The sequence below is a fragment of the Grammomys surdaster genome, unplaced genomic scaffold (assembly GCF_004785775.1).
Source record: "Grammomys surdaster isolate TR1022 unplaced genomic scaffold, NIH_TR_1.0 126398, whole genome shotgun sequence".
Classification (NCBI taxonomy): Eukaryota; Metazoa; Chordata; class Mammalia; order Rodentia; family Muridae; genus Grammomys; species Grammomys surdaster.
The window spans coordinates 3631316-3651598 of record NW_021621192.1 but is presented as its reverse complement, the minus strand read 5'-3'; the positions used below and the strand labels follow the sequence as shown (position 1 = coordinate 3651598).

The 20283-nt window shown below is 40.5% G+C and overlaps 1 protein-coding gene across 16 annotated transcripts in view; it reads left to right on the top strand.

Annotated features, from left to right (window-relative positions):
• Nucleotides 1–20283, top strand: part of Abi3bp (ABI family member 3 binding protein) — a 204500-nt gene that overhangs the window by 57232 nt on the left and 126985 nt on the right. For all 16 annotated transcript variants that reach the window (XM_028760248.1, XM_028760247.1, XM_028760246.1 and 13 more), the window contains exon 3: nt 13508–13576. In XM_028760248.1, coding sequence (XP_028616081.1) covers nt 13508–13576 — 69 coding nt within the window. The remainder of the gene's footprint in view (nt 1–13507; nt 13577–20283) is intronic.

Below are 20283 nucleotides of genomic sequence, written 5' to 3'. Positions count from 1 at the left end.
TTCTAAAATATTCAGAGTAATATTTAATAATATGTGGATGGCTACTCTTACTAGTCACTGATAAACCAATATGCATTTGTTTTCATATCTTTATACTAAGTATTAACTAGCTGTTTCCAAGTCATTTACTACTCTTATATACAAAGTAAAGTTAATCATTCCTTTCGATATTTTAAAATTCATATTCAGATAAAATTTGGTAAAACCTGACTTAGTAGAGCTATGTGGTAGCTACCATTCATTATAGCCACCGGGAAGCTGAGGCATAAGGATTGCCACGAGTTTCAGCCCAGCCATGTCTATATAGTTAGACTGAGTCCCAAAGGGGGTGGGTGGGGATGGGATCTTAGTAGATTGATTGAAGCAGTAGAAAAACTTACCCAATGCCCACTAGAGTCCAGAAATAGTTTCAAAACAACAATAAAGCCAAACAAACAAACCAGAATTCCTAATAGATCATCTAGGCTCCTGCTCCCCCTCCTCTATTCTTTGACTCATATTCCAAATCAGCCTGGCTCTGAAGTCACAGAGGCTCACCTGTGCCCAAGCGAGCAACACAATCAAAGGCTGTGCCACTGTGCACAGCTCTTGCCACTCAGTTTAATGTTCAGCTGTTGATTTGCAAATATGCTAGCGAGAGGGGGGAAGGGAGAAAGAGAGAGAGGGAAAGTGAGTGAATGAGGGGGGGCGATAGAAAGAAGAAAGGACTGGGTAGCATAAGGCAAACAGCTTTACTTTGCTGGGTCAAATAACAAATGGAAAAAGAGTCTTGTCTACTCAAAAACCACCACCGCAAATGCTGACTGAAGAGCTTGTCTTCCAGCCAGGCGTTAGGGATCCAGGGGTGTTGGTAAAGGGAAGAGTTTTAATTCTCACAGTTGCACTTGTTTTTTCAAGGAGCACATTTTGTGCAGCTGTGGGCCTCTCGGGGCACTTCCAGGCACCATCTTGAGGATTGATTCCGGGACTAGTGCTGAGTCCCATCAGATACTGTATCCCAGAAGGAGCCCTGAGCCAGAATGATGACTCCTGTGTCCTAAGAAGGTTTACCCTTTACTTGAGAGGCAGCAGATAGAAAAAATACTTCTGAGTCAAACAGACTTGGATTTAAATTGGATATCCCTGCTTACCGTGGAGTGGTTTGGAGTAAGGTATTTAACTTCTCTGATCTTCCAGAAGTGTTGGGAAGACTGGATAAACGATGCACAGCAGATTATCTAGGTCCTAGCATACAGTGTGCACGCTTTATACATTTTTATCAGTTTCTCATAGAAGAAGTTGAATGCGCTTCGTCTTGACATGCTTCATGTTTCTGAGCTTGTTTCTGAGCATGTTGCAGTTGCTAGCAAGGGTTGGGCTATTATATTTCCACTGCAGTGATGGTTTATGCAAGATTTTAGTGTCTACTGTGAAAACGCTTGGTCAAAGAGTGGTTGTGTGATTTAGTTTGGTTTTATATTTGGCTCTGAGAAGAGAGGCCAGGAAATCATAGAAGTTATTTTAGCAGAGGAATGAGTAACTAAAAACAGCCATATTCTTCTCACTCTTTTGTCCCAGGCATGTTTTCTTGACAGGAAGGAACAAGTCTCAAAACAAGATTAGTAAACAGAAGTAAAGCAAAATTGGAGGCTGTGATGGCAGCCATGGTGGTCTCACATGGCACTCCCATGGGGAGGGTCTAATCATCAAGGAGAGATGAATAGTGAAGCTGTACTTGGTGACTGGAGACCAGGTGAAGCCCCCCTTCCCTGATAGAACCCTTAGATAATTGCCAAGAGGCAAACAGCTATAAGCAATGAAGATGGGCACTTACCAAACTCCCAGGAGCCAGCTGCTGGGCATGTAGCAGTTTTTGAATCCTCTTACCCAGCAGTTCTCAACTTGTGGGTTATAACCCCTTTCAGGGTTGAAGGACACTTTTCACAAGGGATGCATATCAGATATTCTGCATGTCAACTGGATATTGACATTATGATTCATAACATAGCAAAATTACAGTTTTGAAGTAGCAAGGAAGTAATTTTTTTGGTCCTGGTCATCACTGCATGAGGAACTATATTAAAGAGTCACAGCATTAGGGAGGTTGAGAACCTATCCATAAAGTATCCATAGGAAATCCATAAGGAAATACAAGCATAAATATATGTCTCAAGGCTATGTAGCTAGTCAATGCAGGTGCATAATGTGTGACTCCAGCAATCTGGCTGCCAACTGAGTCCTCATGTTTTATGACTGGTCACTACTTTACAGGGAATCCTTTGATCTACAATTGGAACTCCTAGTGGTTTGCTCCTATAATTCCCTATAAAAATCTTTTTTATTTAAAGAGGCCAAGCATCATAGCTACCTAATTCTTAAACATGTAAGTGAGCTTTGATGTATAACAGCTGTGCCTCCAAAGACTTGCATTTGCTACTACCACTGCCTTTGTTATGGTTGCCCACATGATCAGTGGTGGAATCTCATGTCTACAGGAGGCTGGGCAGAAACCATTTATGGCTCTTTCTATGTGTATTGAACAGACTTTGTTTTCTTTTAGCACACTCCATGTGAACTGCTGTTACAAATGGCTGAATTTCTGCTATCTGTTCACCTGTCATTGAACACCGGGGAAGAAGGGGTTCTTCTGCTTTAGCTTCCCGGATAACTGGTACCATTAACTACAGGCACTAAAAGCCTGGGTACCTGGCTTTAGCATCGTTAATGTTCAGTGTGTGTGTGTGTGTGTGTGTGTGTGTGCATGGCCTGTCTTCATACTCCACATAAATAAAGTCCCATGAGTTGAAGATCCTAAGGGCCTTATATTTCTTTTTTCTTTCATGTTGCTTTAAACCTAGAAAGATAATAAGTTAATGAATGGGAAGTGGTTGGAGACTCACAGAGTCTTCAAGCTGTGAATACCCCTTAAGAGATTTTTTCCCTTTATCTAAAGCCACTTTCTGAGTTACTTATTGTTCTACAAATAGATTTACAATGAGGTAAGTATTTGGCTTTAAATCTTCAAGATAAATCCAATTTTTCATTAAAACATTTGAAACCCTAGAATCATTTGATTTTCTTCCAAGCATAAAATTTAGCAGAATTGAAGTAAATTTAAAAAAAAAAAAGATGTTTAAAGCTATTGGCAGAGTAGGTATCAACTTCTGAATATGTTAGTACACTCTTAATAAATGCATACCATCTTTTAATCAGCTCACCATGGGTTTATTACCAGAAAGGTCTGTTTTGAAAAGAGACAACTATTTTTCCAATGTGGTGCTACAGATAATAACTTTTTAATACTTTATTTGTGTTTCTATTGGATATAACTAGACTTTACTCATCTGTCTGATCTCAGAAAGCAATACATTGTCTCTAAGTCATTTTTTTCTTGGAAGTTTGCTAAAAGCCAATTTGCATTATCTCATTGTAAAGTGCAGAATTTTATTTTTCAGCCATATTGTATAAGGTACTATAATCAAAATCTAAGTTTTTAAAATTCATTTTGGATTATTCATTTAAATTGTCCTCCTTCGCCATGGGATGTTTTTTCTATTCCAGAATCATTGCAAGAGTCCGGCTGTTAAGAGGGTTGTTTTAAATGGATAGCTAGCTGAAGCTAAAGATTAAATTGGGGGTGGGGAGGGGGAGGGGGAACCAGGGGACTGAGGGTTATCTAGGGAATGAAAATACAAGAAAAGAATTAGATACTAGACTTTCCTTTGATTTAGGGATATTTGAAAACCAAGGACATTAGTCTTATCGGCTTTCGTAATTATCATGTTATTTCCCTTGGAATGGGTCACTTGCCCAGCGAACTCAGTGTTCTTTGGCTCATGTGAGACAGACCACGTGCTGTGCTGTGAAAACCTGCATTTGGTTTTATTGTTTTGTTGTGGTCATATTGGGGTTTTGTGCATGTATTCATCTGTGTCTTATTTTACCAGCCTAATGAGGCTTCCCGGAGGCAGAGCAGGGCCTCATCATCCTGATGGGTTGGACCACTAGATTTGATGAATTTGAGGTACCCTCATTTCTCCAAACAAGGCTCATTGTCAACAAAACAAAGCATCTCTCCTGGCCTGTAGTATAGTTTCTGTAGCAACAGTTATTTGAATTTAGGGGTTGACTCTACTGTTGACGAATGCCTGGTTTGCCTGGCATGTCAAGATTTACACCCATTATCTGGTGTGATTTTTTTCTTTTATTGGATATTTTCTTTACTTACATTTCAAATATTATCCCCTTGCCAGGACTCCCTTACGGAAACCTCCTATCCCATCCCCCACCCCCTGTCTCTATGAAGGTGCCCCCCACTCCTGCCTTCCCACCCTGCCATTCCCCTACACCTGGGCATCAAACCCCTACAGGACCAAGGGCTGTTCCTCTCACTGAAGTTCAACAAGACCATCCTCTGCCACATACTCAGCTGGAGCCATGAGTCCCTCCATGTGTACTCTTTGGTTGGTGGTCCAGTCTCCAGGAGCTGGGGGTGGTGGTGGTGGTGGTGGTGGTGGTTCTGGCCAGTTGACACTGTTGCTCCCTCCATGGGGCTGCGAACCCCCTCAGCTCCTTGTGATTATTAAATGCATCTTATTTTCTCAGGATCTTTCACTCTAGTTGGAATGATACCTACTTAATCTATTTGCAATGGAAACCTAGAGTTCTCAGCATGATCCCCAGATCTTTCACAGTCTGATCAGAAGGTGACAGCCAAACCTTCACTTTGCTACTGATGGTGCTCTGTGAGAAGGGGAAGCAAGGGAAGATGTTGGCTCTGAGCTCTCTACTGTGTGCACCCACCAAATGGAGTGCACAGTACTTTATTGGCATATGCTGGGATGGAAGATTTCATCAGCCAATGATTTTTTAGTTCCCTCAAAGTCCTAGGTCGAGGAATTGGTCAGCTGGTCCTCAGAGTTGCCCTGTAGATCAGACACTTTTAACAGCATCCTCTTCATTACAAGGAAGCCAGTGGATCCCTGTAGATTTAGGAATATGCCAGCAGCAGGCTGGCCCCAGATCTAGCTTGGTCTTAGTCACCACAGAGCCATGCTTTTCAGCCCAATGGGATACACATCTCTGATTCATTTTAGCTCTGTGGGAAAACTCCTTTTAGGGAACTATTCTTGACCCTGTATCTCTACCTGGTAATGCACACTAGAACATTTTAAAAGAGAGGGAAACAATACCCTGCTGTTTGAAGTCTTTGACTTTGGACACTATGCTTTGGGAAAAGGTCTCCAAATAAAATCTTGATCTTTACCAGACCTTTCAAAAGATAATGTTAAAAAGTTTCAGAGTTCATGGGTAAATGTGTGTGTCTACAAGAATAGGTCCTACTTCAAAAGCTAGCCCTAGACAAACATGAAACCAGCTAGTAGACAACAAACATTCCATACTAAGTTTCTCTGTAAGGTACACATCTAAGTAGAGGCAAAGAGAATACTATAGGCAAGAAAGCCAGGCACTTTTGTATCTTACAGGTTCCATAAGTGGGAAAGGTTGTGTACTGTCCATTAGGACCAGGGTCAGAGAATTATGCTACGAAGTACTTGTGCTATCAGGAAGAAAAACTGAGTGGAGAAGTGGAGGAGGATTAATTTTCAACAGTATCTGGATGAGCCATACAGGCTCTACGCCAGATCACAGAAAACAAAATTAACCTGGGACAGAGACACCCAGTGTGCAGGGACAGGCAGCAGAGGGTCAGATCAGTGCTGGCTTCATGAACAGGTGACAAATGCCCTTGGAGGACCTCATGTTCAGAGTTAAATGAGTCATTAGTGCTCTTCTCAACTCGTAGCTTTCTTTCCATTTCGTTTAGGAAGTGACATCGTATGGGCCCAGGCTGGGGTGTAGAAGCCTGAACTTCTGTGGTTTGGCCTTCCTCACCCCTCACCTTCTCATTTCAGTTCTCAACTGTTTTGTCTCCAAGACTCCAATGCCTCCATTCACTGTGTCCAGCATGGCTTGGTCCTGGAAACCTGACTTAGGCAACAAGGAAATGAAGAAATTGCAGACAGACAAACAGACATACAGATATAGAGACACACACACTGAGAGACAGACACACTGACCAACCACAGATAGACATACACACACACTGAACAGATCACAGATATACACAGTGACAGACACACACACTAACAAGCTGGAGTCAGGTGTGCTGGGCTAGAAAGGCATCTCCTACACTAGGAACCTCGACATATTTATTATACACAAGCTAGTTTTGGTAGGAGGTCTCTGTAGGGGAGCAATCTTGTAGTCATTCTTGAGGAGGAAGCTTCAATTGCTGGCTTTTATACACACTGCCAACATTCATACACCCAACCAGAGGGAGGAATTGACAGTTCCCAGAGCCTGACCCGAGAAGGGCTTTGGCAGTTCCCAGGGGTCTGAGACATTTGGGTCCTTGGCATGGCTGTGCCCATGTCAATGGTAATTTATCTACTCCCCACACATTCACTCAGAGCCTCCATCTCTCTATATACATGATGTCTGATTGGCTGTTTATGTCTCACTCAGAGTTAACAACTTAAGCGTGCTTCCATTTCCAGCAGAGCCTTAGGCGTGAACTCCAGAAGAGCTGGAGTATATGCACACACACACACACTATGGTGCCATATGGCCAGACGTGGTGGCAGTTGTATTTGTACAAGCTGGAGGGATCACGATACATTTCTAAGTGTATTTGGATGAAGCAAATATCATTCTCATCCTAATCCATATATGAATGTCTCACCACAGAGACTGTCACATGAGATGTATAGGTTGGAGTGACAGATCTGAGGGAAAGACAGCTTGAGTTTTATGTATGGAGGGTTCAGATGGGAGATAAGAATCTTTGATATTGGGGTGCCACTAATGGGACACATTCTTGTCTATATTTTTGTCTATTTTCTGTTGCTATAACAGACCACTCAAGACTATGTGTTTATTAAAACAAGATATATCTGAGCTCATGATTCTGTAGGCTATTAAGTCCAGGACTAGGCAGATGAATCTAGAAAAGTCCTTGTGCTGCACCACAACATGGTGTCATGTGATTGGCACTTATGTGCAGATTGCAAGCTGGCACATTCACAAAAGAGAGCATAGAGTGTGTATGTGAGAGAGTAAGAGACTGTGCTGGGCTTGATGTAATGACCTGCTAGGGTTCCCAATTGGCTCTTCCTCTCAATAGCTCATGTAGGAATTGAGCCTCATAATGAAGCAGAGCAGAGTTCAAAGTTGTTGGGAGTCAGAAGTACGGTAGGGTGTGGTTAAGAAGAATGGAGCCCATCTCCAGAGTATCACTTTAAATGGCAAATAAACACAATGACAGATAAAGGTGAAGATAGGGAAAGAAAGCGGAAGGTATTTTTTTTTATGTCCTTAATAATTCTTTCTTTCTGCTTTTAAAAGAAGGGTTTTACTGTTTGTTGTTTTTTACATTGGATTCAGAATTAACATAGGTAGTCTTGGGTGAAATTTGTCTCTAATAGGATTGCCTTCCCAAATTTCATCAAATTCAAGGCAGAACCCCAAGTGAAACTCTGGAGATGTCTCCTTCAACGGGATGGGGTTTTGAAACGGCGCCGTTTTGGAGACACCACGAAAGAGTTTTCTTCCAGACATGTTAGTAGACTGTGAGGAACGAGTGAGTACAGCAGAACTCTGGGTACATTTGGTTCAGAAAGAAAAGACCTCTGCTTTGGATCTTCAGGCCATCAGAGCTGAGTTTCCTTTCCATGTTTCGAGACCCCGCCCATTTCACTGCATGGAGAGCGGACGCTGCTTCTCACTGGTGTCGTCACCCTGAAGACTCATCTGATGGCATGCACTGACCAAGCTTTAAGTTCCCTCAGATGAGGTCTGTGACCACCTTCAGTGGCTGATATCCAAGTCCTTCTTGCATTGTCGGTGGTTCTATGTTAGGGCTGGCTACACTTCTGTAGATTTTTATACTTTGTTGTGATTCCAGTCCTGGAGACTATAAAGAAGCTAGAATTTTCTTTGAACTGAGGGGCATTGCAGTGTGTTCTGTCAGACTGGGCACAAGTTTATCATTTAAGTGATTTTGTAGTGTTTGACGGAAATACTTACCAAACAGTACAGGATTTGCTTTCAAATTGTCTCCAATTAACTTTTTAGGCAGAAAAGGAGAAGGTTTATTGGTCCACACTAAAACACATACCTGCTATAAACAATTCTGTGAAGTAAAAGAGTCAGTCCTGTAAATAGATTTATTAATTCTCTGCTGAAAAAAGTATGAGGTTTTGACAAAGCTGGTTTGTGTTTATGGACTGCGCTGGTCCCCAGTCCCTAATGATTTTCTCCATTCTTCCTGCAAAGTTCCATTTACTCCTTCTTTCAGAATGTGTCAATTGGGTAGTTGCTGCTTTTCAGGATTAAAGATGCATAAATAAACAAAGCTTGAGCTCAAAGTGTGGCCAAGTCTAGCCTGAGCTCAGTTCAATAAGTCTTACTAGAGAGACTTGGAAATATTCTAAAAGGTGGACTCATTTAGTTTCTGATAATAATAGTTTTATAGATACTGTTTTTCGGCACCACTAACAGAAAACTACTAGCCTGAATAACTTATTACATTTACTAACTTATATCTGTAATTTAGCACCGTGCTAACTTCACAATGTTTACTAACACTGTTGTTTAGCATTCTCCTGGACCCTTGACTACCATGGGACTTTGACACTGGATAACTGAGTGTTGACTCAAGTGAGTAGCATGTGCCCTCAAATGTCTAGAAAAATGTCCCCAAAGAGAACCTCCACTCCTTCCTAAAATGGGCTTTGTGTCTTGCCAATTGTGTTTTCAGGGCCTGTGAATATGGCCTTACAAATCAACCTTATGTTTGTTCACTGTAATAAGCTATGCCTAATTAGATTGTACTACTAACTTTTGTTTGACAATTTACTTTGAAGAGTTTTTACAGTGGTATCTCTGAATGAGTGTGGTATGTAATTGGGGGGGCAGGCGTTATTTTGTATTTTGGAATCTGTGATGTTTGTTTTTATTCATTATTTAATTATTTTCCTCCCATATAATTTGTTGCCCAAAACTATAGAACATATAGTTTCTTGCTTTTATGTTCAAGAAAATTGATAATATTGCTAGCATAACTAGTACAATACAAATTAGCAACTAGCATATCATCTGTATAATGACAAATAAATTTAACCACCATGGTGTGGTCCGTGAAATTAGCCACTGTGACTGTCTTCACTTAGCAAAGGGAGAAAATAAAAAAAATGCCCAGTGAAGTCTCTGCCTTGTCCCACTAATAGCCAAGCAGCATTGAATCCCAGCCTCAGAGAGAGAAATGCAGTTCAACATAAAACCAAGTCATTAGAATAATGAAGAGGAGAGAAAAAGAGGAAGAGGAGGAGGGAGGAGGAGGGGCAGGAAGAGACAAGAGACATCTGTAGGTATGATTGAATGAATGAATGAATATGTCTAAGTTCTTTATGTGATTTTTTTTTGTAGGGTTACCCTGGCTTATTTAATGTTTGTGTAGACATTTACATGGTAGAAATTTTCACGGCAGAAATGTATGCCATTGTGATGTTCTGAGCAGTGTCCCCTGCAAGACTGTTGTCTTCTAATAGAAGCAGATATAAAATTTGAGAGTTAAAATTTAAATGAGGAAATTATAGTAGAATTATATCCTTGAGTAAAAAAAAAAAATAATGTATGTGTGAAAATGACTTTAATATTAAATTTCATTAAAAAGTAAGCTCTCTTATTCCCTACCCTAGGGCACTTAAAATACTAAGCAAATTAAACAACACTGGGCTGTATCAGTGTGTAGGATTACTCACCAGAATTACAAATTTAAAGTAACTGCATTCTATGTAAATTTTCTTGCACTGAGATTTTAATCACATATGTTCCCTAAATAATGAAATAATTACTTTTGGGAGAGCATCTGCTAAGACCAATGTGTAAATATTCTCAGTCTGCTACAAATCCAGAAGAAATTCATAATGTGGAATGGAATAGAAATATTGACTTTAGCTGCCCTATCTTCCATGTCTGTATCCCCAAGAGAGCATGAACATTGCTGAAATACTGGAGGCTGGGAGGATTTAAGGAGCGGTAAGGGTGAATACACACACCCAGGGTGCTCCTTCTCTTCCAGGTTTTGACACACTGCCACAGACTATGCAAAATAACTGGGAACATAACACAAACAGAATTTCAATTGTTCCCATGACCACGCTGGATCCTGGACACTGTCTTTGGAATCTCTAGTATTGCAAATCATTTTCAAAAAAGCCACTAAACCATAATTAGTGTGTCTTAAGAAAGTAATTAAAAGTTAGCTCTAAGGAACTCTACCACAATGAGCAGTTTAGTAAAGCTCATGATTAACCCTTGTTTTCTATAAGTGCATTATTGAGACTTATTAAAGGGACATTTTGAAGACTAGATTAAGATATTTACATAATTGTAGGGCCACTTACAAAACTAACTTTGAGAGCCCTTGTTTAAAAAAAAAAGTGTTGATTATCATTAAAGAGTAAACCTCTTCTGCCCACAGTCTTTACCATGACTTTGCCATGTGTTATTTACTAATTAATGTAATTTTAAAAGATGGAAACTGTAAATTATAGAACTTCGGCCTTTGACCTTGGTAGTGTACAATGCCCATTTTGAGTTTAGATTCGAGATCCTTTAACTCTCAACAGCAGTGCTGGATGTGCATAATCCACGTCTTGTAGTCCCTGCTTGCAGAGGAATTCCTAAGCAGAATTATGGAAAGGCTACACAGAGTGTTCCAACTTTTATCTTACCCATGACCCAGACATGCATATTAGGTGGGTATTCTTTTTAACTCAGGAATGAGCAAGAATGGAAAGGGAATTGTCCCATCATCCTCATTTCTTCCAGGTTGGCTAACACAGCAAAAATGGGCACAAAGGGGTTCCTTGCTGCTTGTGTTTCTTTAAACATCACCACTTTATTTCTTACCAAAGCAAGTTCTGGGCAATGTGACATATAGGGGCTATCAGTGACCCCCTCCACTTCCTCTCTCTTAGCCAGTGATAGGGTGTGTTTGTTCTCTTCTTCTATGTTGTGTGGTATATGTCCATACGTGTGCACACATGCCGGCCTGTGCATGCTCATGTGGAAGCCTCAACTCTACTTCTAGCCTCTTCTATTGCCTTTCCCCTTAGTTTTTGAGGGTTTCACTGAACCAGGAGCCTGCTGCACTTGGAATGTTTTATGTGAAGAGGGAAGCAGAAATCGGGGGACAAGTGTTATATCTGACCCCATTTGCTCTCATATGTGCTCCGTTGTCCCATGAGACTTAATTTTACAAAATTAAAGTTCAAAGATCAAAGTGATAACAATCTCAGTGGGTTGGTGAGATGACTCAGAGGGTTACTGTGATTTTCCGCAAGCCCTGTGACCTGTGTGATCCCTGGAACTCACACGGTGAAGAGAACTGACTTCCATAAGTTGTCCTCTGACCTCCACACCCCCCCACACACATACACACATGCAAAAGAGGTTTTTAAAAAAAGACATTTTAAGATGGTATAGAGCCTGAACCCAAATATGGGGTCCCTGTGAAGGGAGCAGCTGTATATGTTGCATGCCTGTGAACTGACCTTATCTCAGTGGGCTCACTATTATACCACATAATTGCCCAGGATGTGTAGGATTAGTGTGACATGTCATTAGTTTATAAAGTTATTAACACAGTTTTCTGTACACAGAAAACATGTATTATATAGTAGTTTATGCACCTGTAGTGTTCTACATCCCTAATAAGCACACCCAGTGGTGACTGTGTTCCTGTTAACTAAATTTGGGTTGAGAACTTCTCCTATGTGAGTTTCAAGTAAACAAGATACACTTTCAAACCTATGAGGTTCTGAAAAGCTTGAACACCTTATCTGTGTGTTGGTCATGAGACAACTATACAATAGAACCTGAGGTGAGTTTCAGTAGTTTTCTGGATTGCTTTCTTCAGTGACTAATATAACAGATTATATATTACAAATGGTAAGATGCCAACCAGTCTCCAGCTGTAAATGAAGTTGACTCCATGTAGCCTTGGGAAAGAGGGCCTCTTCATATCCCCAAAGGGTAAATGTAAATTCACATTACAAAGAAGACAAATGATAAATCAGAAGTGTCAGGTCCAAAAGTCCTCCAAGAAACATTGGGATGATAACTTATCAACTGGTTAGTCCAGTAGACTTCCTCAAAGAATGCTATTGTACAGGTCCTAGATTTGTATTTCATTTGTTTATTTATGTATGCTTCACCAACCAGTTATTCTGTGTGTATTAGTTTTTTGAAAGGCTATTTCATAAATTACTCAGTCCTTATTAAACACACATACATACATACATACATAGCTTTGACATCACTTCTCAGCCTTTTAGTTGAGATTAAGTATAGTATGCAATGGGTTTAGCATAATTTTACTTAAGACCTAAATATATTTTTAAGAATTGTCTTTTATATGTCAATGATAAACTCCAGTGCGTGGCCCAATATTCATACATTATAGGGCAGCAAAACAGAACTCAGAGGGTATAAAAAAACATGAATTGGGAATGGGAATGGACTGAATCCAGGAGACGTTAGGGGAAGAAACAGGAACTAAATATTATCAAAGTAAATTGTATATATGTTTGAAAATTTCAAAGCATTAATAAATATATTAAAAATTATATCTTGCTGGTGCAATGACTCAGAGGTTACGAGCAATTGCTGGCTTGCAGAGGCCCAGGGTTCGGTTCCCAGCACCCATGTGGTGGTTCACAACCATCTGTAACTATGGTTTCTGGAAATCTGATGCCCTCTTTTGGCCTGAGAGGGCCCTAGGAAAGCATATGTTGCATATACATAGATGGAAGTATGTGGGTAAACAAGTGTGTTGGATATACTATAAAATTTAGAAAGGCTTTCAAGTGGGCAGCAGAAGAGGACTTGGAAGGACTGCAGGGGAAGAAGAGATGAGTCATGAAGGCTGGAAAGCTATATTTTTTTTCAGTTTCAACTCTTGCAGTTTTTTTCACCTCTAGTTCTGAATAAATGTATATAATGTACTTGATAGTGAAACTGTAAAATCCTAAGCAAAGCTGCATAGCTTCAGAATGGACATTCTAACTGTATAGACGTTCACTGAGACGCATAGAGTTTGTGGTCTGGCAGGTATTTTGAGTGATTTCCTTAAACTAGCTGTGTGGTGTTTTTATTTGTGAGTTAATAAGAATAAGGGTCGTTTTACTTTAAAAAGAAAGGTCTGTGTAGCATTTTCTTTTTAAAGACCTCTTCCCCACCCATGCCCATTTGGATTAGAAAATATGGATCTAATTTTCATTTCTAAAACTTAATGGGCTTTTAAGGAAGTATTAATTTTCCAGTTCTTGAATATTCTTATTCTCTGGTACCGGGGTCAGAGAGAGTTTAACACCAGGAAATGTTCGTTTAGGACGTGAGTGTGCTAACTCCCATGCTCACTCTGAAAGAATTTTGCTGAAAGAAAATGCTGTTGTTTCAGATGCAGAGCCGAAGTATCTGATAGTCGTGCGACCTGCTCCTCCTCCCAGCCAGAAGAAGTCATGTTCAGGTACCGTCCTTGCACTGGCTTTTCTTGTAGTTGACTTTGCACCATGCAACTTCGCCTTCTGCTACACACCAGAGAGAAAATGTCCTGAGAATGTTTCGGCTGTGTAGGTAAAGATGGAGTCAGTCCTGAGTCTACAGCTTACCCCGTGGGAGGAGTTGCATAGCTTAGCCTTAGAGACCTCTCTCAGCACAAGTTGGCACTGCCATTTCTTGGGACTGTTTAAGCTGAGGTTTAGACAGTTAACACACTCTCTTCACTCTGGTTATTGTGATGGGTAAGGGAGTTAACACAGCTCCTGGACTGTGGTCACTGTCATTTTGGGCTAGGTCCTGCTAGCCTGTTTCTATTCTGTAAGGGTGACCTCTGAACTTCTTTTGGCCTTTCAGATTTTAAGAACAAAGCTTTGTGGTCTAACCTTGCCTTAAGGAAACCATTAATGTTTGAAAAGGATAACTCATTTCTGTTTATACTGAAGAAATTGGTGCTTTGATTTTATTTACTCTGTGTCTCTCCCTTCTGGATGTCTCTCAGACCAGAAGGCTGGAGACAGAAAATGGATACCATACATATAAATAAGAGTAAAACTTCTGTGTTACTGTGATACTGTTGCCAAGTCAACAGGAGCTGAAATCACCTTGAAAACCTGCCTCTTGGCACAGCAGTGAGAAATTACCCTCCAGGCATGCCTGTGGAGGATTGTGTTGATTAGATTAATTGAAATGGAAAGACCTATTTTAACAGTGGCAATACAGTTCCCTAAGCCTTAGGCCCTGAACCTAGCAAAAGGGAGAAAATCTCTGTGTGCAAGAATTCACCCTCTCTGCTCCTTGATCTTGGTTGTGCCCTGACCAACTGTTTTAAGCTCCTGCCATCTTTGATGCTACCGTAGCATATCCTTCTATGCTATGATAGAATTCCCCTTGAATTGTGAGTCAAAGTAAGCCCTTTCTCCTTTAAGTTGCTTTTGGCAGGGTATTTAATCACATCAATAGGTGGGAAACCTCTAAAGACAAAAGATTAAAAGCTTGCAATGCTCAATTAGTAAGACTTTGTCCAGTATGAAGGAAAGCTTGTAAAGGCTATGCATGGGCATCTTCTTTCTATCTTTGTTTCATTGACCATGATGTTATACTTTGTTTCTGCTGGTGTTAACTCTTTCCCACTCAGTCATTCCCTAACCACTTCTGTCTTGTGAGTAACCCTGGATGCCACACAGAAAAGCATCTTTATGGATGCTTGTTCTGCTTATCTAAAAGAATAAGAGGGAAGGAACAACACTAGACTCTTCAACCATGCCAAGCGTAGGAACCTTGGCTACTCTGAATTTGTACTCATACCAGCACAGGGCTGGTCACCAGAAATTTGTTTCTAACACCTTCAGCTTCCTTTGCTTGACTTTATTATTTCTTTTACAAGTAGCATTGAACAATTAAACATTTGGATCTATCTGTCTATCTATTATCTATCTATCTATCTATCTATCTATCTATCTATCTAAATAAAGTCTAAAGTATTTATGAATATCATAATCAATTAACTGGTTATAAACATTCTTCTCTATAAGCCACCATCTCTCATGTGGATGGTGACATGAATGATCTACATGTGACCTTCAAGGAGGAGAGAGGAGACTCTTGATTGAAGGTAGGAACAGACACAGCTTGGAAACAAACATGAGGTGATTATACTATTTATCCTGATTCTAAGTTGACTGTCAATACAACAGCATTATTTTATAAATGAACAGTAAGAGCCAGAAAAGAGCTCCTGGGAGTTCCAGCTTCCTCTGGGTGTTGTGTGATTGGCTGCAGATATAGCGCCCAAGGTTTGGTCAGTGCACTGGCTCAGATCTAAATCGTGCCGATGGGTCAGAGTATAGTGTCTTTCAAGGGTGTCCAAAGTCACAAAGAATGCAAGGACAAAACTCATATCCAGATTTCCTTGACTATTTTCCAATTTTCTTTGAAGTTCATCCTTGGCTCAGCTCACAGTACATGAAGAAATGAAATATATATGTATATATATTAAAAATATATAACTGGTCCTTCCTGCTATGGCAGACACATAGCTGGTCTGCTCCTGGGAAGACACCACATTCTGACCAATCCCAGAGGTACCACAGCACTCAGAGCAGTTGGTAAGAACCCTCTCCCACAACCCAAAGTCGAAGAGCTGTAGCTGGGAGACCACCACCACCACCAAGAGCAGCAGCAGCAGCAGCAGCAGCAGCAGCAGCAGCACACTAGGGACACATCACCCATCAAAACTCCACCTTCCTGAACACCACTCCCCTTCTGCCACCTCCCTCCTGATCCCTCTTGCTGGGGAAGACTTATAGCTGGCCTGCTCCCGGGAAGGCAACATTTTCTGACCCATCCCAGAGGATCTGCTGCACTCAGAGCAGTTGAGGATCCTCTGCACCCAGAGCAGTTGACTTTTAGCTGGTTTGCTCCCATGAAGACACCGTACCCTGGCCCACTGGCAAGGATTCCTTCTGATCTGAGCCACTGCACTGAGCAAACCTTGGGCACTACTTCTGCACTCAATCATACAACACCTAGAGAAAGCTGGACTCCCAGGAGCTCTAACACCCCTAGGATCATAGAGGAAGCTGGACTCCCAGGAACTCTAACACCTAGAATCACAGAGACAGCTGGACTCGGAGGAGTTCTGACACAAGCAAGATAACTAGAAAGACAGGCTCCAGTCAGAGACAATGAGTACAGGTAGCACTAGAGATAACCAGATGGCAAAAGGCAAGTGCAACAGTGTAAACTACAGAAAACAATGTTACTTGCCATAATCAGAACCCAATTCTCCCACCGTAGCAAGTCCTGGATACTCCCATCACACTGGAAAGGCAACATTCAGATTTAAAATTAATTCTCATGATGATAATAGAGGACTTTAAGAAAGACATAACTAACTCCCTTAAAGAAATACAGGAGAACACAGGTAAACAGGTAGAAGAAGCCCTTAAAGAGGAAACACAAAAACCCCTTAAAGAATTACAGGAAAACAAGACCAAACAGGTGAAGGAATTGAACAAAACCATCCAGAATCTTAACATGGAAGTACAAACAATAAAGAAATCACAAAGGGAGACTACCCTGGAGATAGAAAACCTAGGAAAGAAATCAGGAGTCACTGATGCAAGCATCACTAACAGAATACAACATATAGAAGAGAGAATCTTTGGTGTAAAAGATGCCATAGAAAACATTGACACAATGGTCAAAAAATGAAAAATGCAAAAAACTCCTAACCCAAAATATACAGGAAACCCCAGACACAATGAGAAGACCAAACCTAAGGATAATAGGTATAGAAGAGACTAAAAATTCCCAACTTAAAGAGCCAGTAAGTATCTTTGACAAAATTACAGAAGAAAACTTCCCTAATCTAAAGAAAGAGATGCCCATGAACATACAAGAAGCCTATAGAACTCCAAGTAGACTAGACAAGAAAAGAAATTATTACATAGTAATTTAATAATATTAATTCACATATTATGAATATTATGAATATTATGTCACATAATAATCAAGACACCAAATGCACAAAACAAAGAATATTAAAAGCAGAAAGGGAAAAAGGTCAAGTAACATATAAAGGCAGACCTATCAGAATTATACCAGACTTCTTACCAGAGACTATGAAAACTAGAAGATCTGTGAGGATGTCATACAGATCCTAAGAGAACACAAACACCAGCCCAGGCTACTTACTATACCCAGCAAAACTTTCAGTTACCATGGATGGAGAAACCAAGATAGTCCATGACAAAAACAAATTTACACAATATTTTTCCACAAATCCAGCCCTACAAAAAAATAATAGATGGAAAACTCCAACACAAGGAGAGAAACTACACCCTAGAAAAGGCAAGAAAGTAATATTCTTCCAACAAATCCAAAAGAAGATGGGCACACAAACATAATTCCACCTCTAATAGCAAAAATAACAGGAAGCAACAATCACTTTTCCTTAATATCTCTTAACATCAATGGACTAAATTCCCCAATAAAAAGACGTAGACTAACAGACTGGATAAGTAAATAGTACACACCTTAGTGACAAAGACAGACACTTTTCATAGTAAAAAGCTGGAAAACAATTTTCCAAACAAATGGTCCCAAGAAACAAGCTTGAGTAGCCATTCCAATATCGAATAAGTCCAACTTTCAACCAAAAGTTATCAAAAAAGATAAGGAAGAACACTTCATACTTGTCAAAGGAAAAATCTACCAAGATGTACTCTCAATTCTTAATATCTATGCTCCAAATGCAAGGGCACCCACATTCATAAAAGAAACTTTCCTAGAGCTCAAAGCATACATTGCACCTCACACAATAATAGTGGGGGATTTCAACACCCCACTCTCAGCAATGGATAGATTATGGGAACAAAAAATGAACAGAGACACAGTGAAACTAACAGAAGTTATGAATCAAATGGACTTAACAGATATCTATAGAACATTTGTCCTAAAACAAAATAATATACCTTTTTCTCAGCACCTCATGGTACCTTCTCCAAAATTGACTATATAATTGGCCACAAGACAGGCCTCAACAGATACAAGAAGATTGAAATAATCCCATGCATCCTATCAGATCACCATGGCCTAAGGCTGGGCTTCAATAACAGCAAAAACAATGGAAAGCCCACATACACATGGAAACTGAACATGCTCATGGATTGGAAGGATTAATATAGTAAAAATGGCCATCTTTCCAAAAGCAATCTACAGATTCAATGCAATCCCCATCAAAATTCCAACTCAATTCTTCACAGAGTTAGAAAGAGCAATTCTCAATTTCATTTGGAATAACAAAAAATCCAGGAGAGCAAAAACTATTCTCAACAATAAAAGAACTTCTGGAGGAATCACCATCCCTGACCTCAAGCTGTACTACAGAGCAATAGTGATAAAAACTGTATGGTATTGGTACAGAGATAGTCAAGAAGATCAATGGAATAGAATTGAAGACCCAGAAATGAACCCACACACCTATGGTCACTTGGTCTTTGACAAAGGAGCTAAAATCATTTAGTGAAAAAAGGACAGCATTTTCAACAAATGGTGCTGGTTCAACTGAAGGTCAACATGTAGAAGAATGAAAATCGATCCATTCTTATCTCCTTGTACAAAGCTCAAGTCCAAGTGGATCAAGGACCACCACATAAAACCAGATACACTGATACTAATAGAAGAGAAAGTGGGGAAGAGCCTTGAACACATGAGCGCAGGGGAAAAGTTCCTGAAAAGAATACCAATGGCTTATTCTCTAAGATCAAGAATTGACACATGGGACCTCATAGAATTTTAAAGATTCTGTAGAGCAAAGGACACTGTCAATAGGACAAAACAGCAACCAGCAGATTAGAAAAAGATGTTTACCAATCCAACATCTGATAGAGGGCTAATATCTAATGTATACACAGAACTTAAGAAATTAGACTCTAGACAATCAAAGAACCCCATTAAAAAATGGAGCACAGAGCTGAACAAAGAATTCTCAGTTGAGGAAGCTTGAATGGTTGAGAAACACCTAAAGAAGTGTTCAGCATCCCTAGTCATCAGGGAAATGCAAATGAAAACAACACTGAGATTCTACCTCACACCAGTCAGAATGGCTAAGATCAAAAACACAGGTGACAGCAGATGCTAGAGTGGATATGGAGAAAGAGGAACATTCCTCCATTGTTGGTGGGATTGCAAGCTGGTACAACCACTCTGGAAATCAGTCTGGTGGTTCCTCAGAAAATTGGACATAGTGTTACCTGAGGACCCAGCTATACCACTCCTGGGCATATACCCAAGAGATGTTCCAACATATAACAAGGATACATGCTCTACTATGTTTATAGTAGCCTTATTTATAATAGCCAGAAGCTGGAAAGAACCCAGACGTCCTTTCCAGCAGAAGAATGGATACAGAAAATGTGGTACATTTACACAATGGAGTACTACTCGGCTATTAAAAACAGCGAATTCATGAAATTCTTAGGCAAATGGATGGAACTAAAAAATATCCTGAGTTAGGTAACCTGATCACAAAAGAACATACATGGTATGCACTCAATGATAAATAGATATTAGCCTAAAAGCTCACAGTACCTAAGATGCAACTCTCAGACCACATGAAGCTCAAGAAGAAAGATCAAAGTGTGGGTACTTCAGTCCTTCGTAGAAGGAGTAACAAAATTCCCACAGGAGCAAGTACGGAGACAAAGTATACAGGAGACACTGGACGATGGGCTGTCTGTTGACTGTCCTACCTGGGATCCATCCCATGTGCAGTCACCAAAGGCAGGCACTGTTGTGTATACCAGGAAGTTCATGCAGACCAGAGTCTTATATATCTGTATCCTGAGAGGCTCTGCCAGAGGCGGAGCCTTGCAGCTAACCATTGAACTGATCATGAGGTTCCCAATGGAGGAGTTAGAGAGAAGACTGAAGGGGATGAAGGGGCTTGTGGCCCCATGGGAAGAAGGACAATACCAGAGCTCCCAGGGTCTAAACCACCAGCCTGGGAACATGCTTGGAGGGACACATGGCTCCAGATGTATGTGTAGTGGAGGATGGCCTTGTCAGGCATTGGTAGGAGGAGATGTCCTTGGTCCAGTGAAGGCTGGATACCCCAGTGTGGGAGTGACCCGACCGGCGGGTCCTAGTTATTCGTGGGGGCGAGGAGGACCG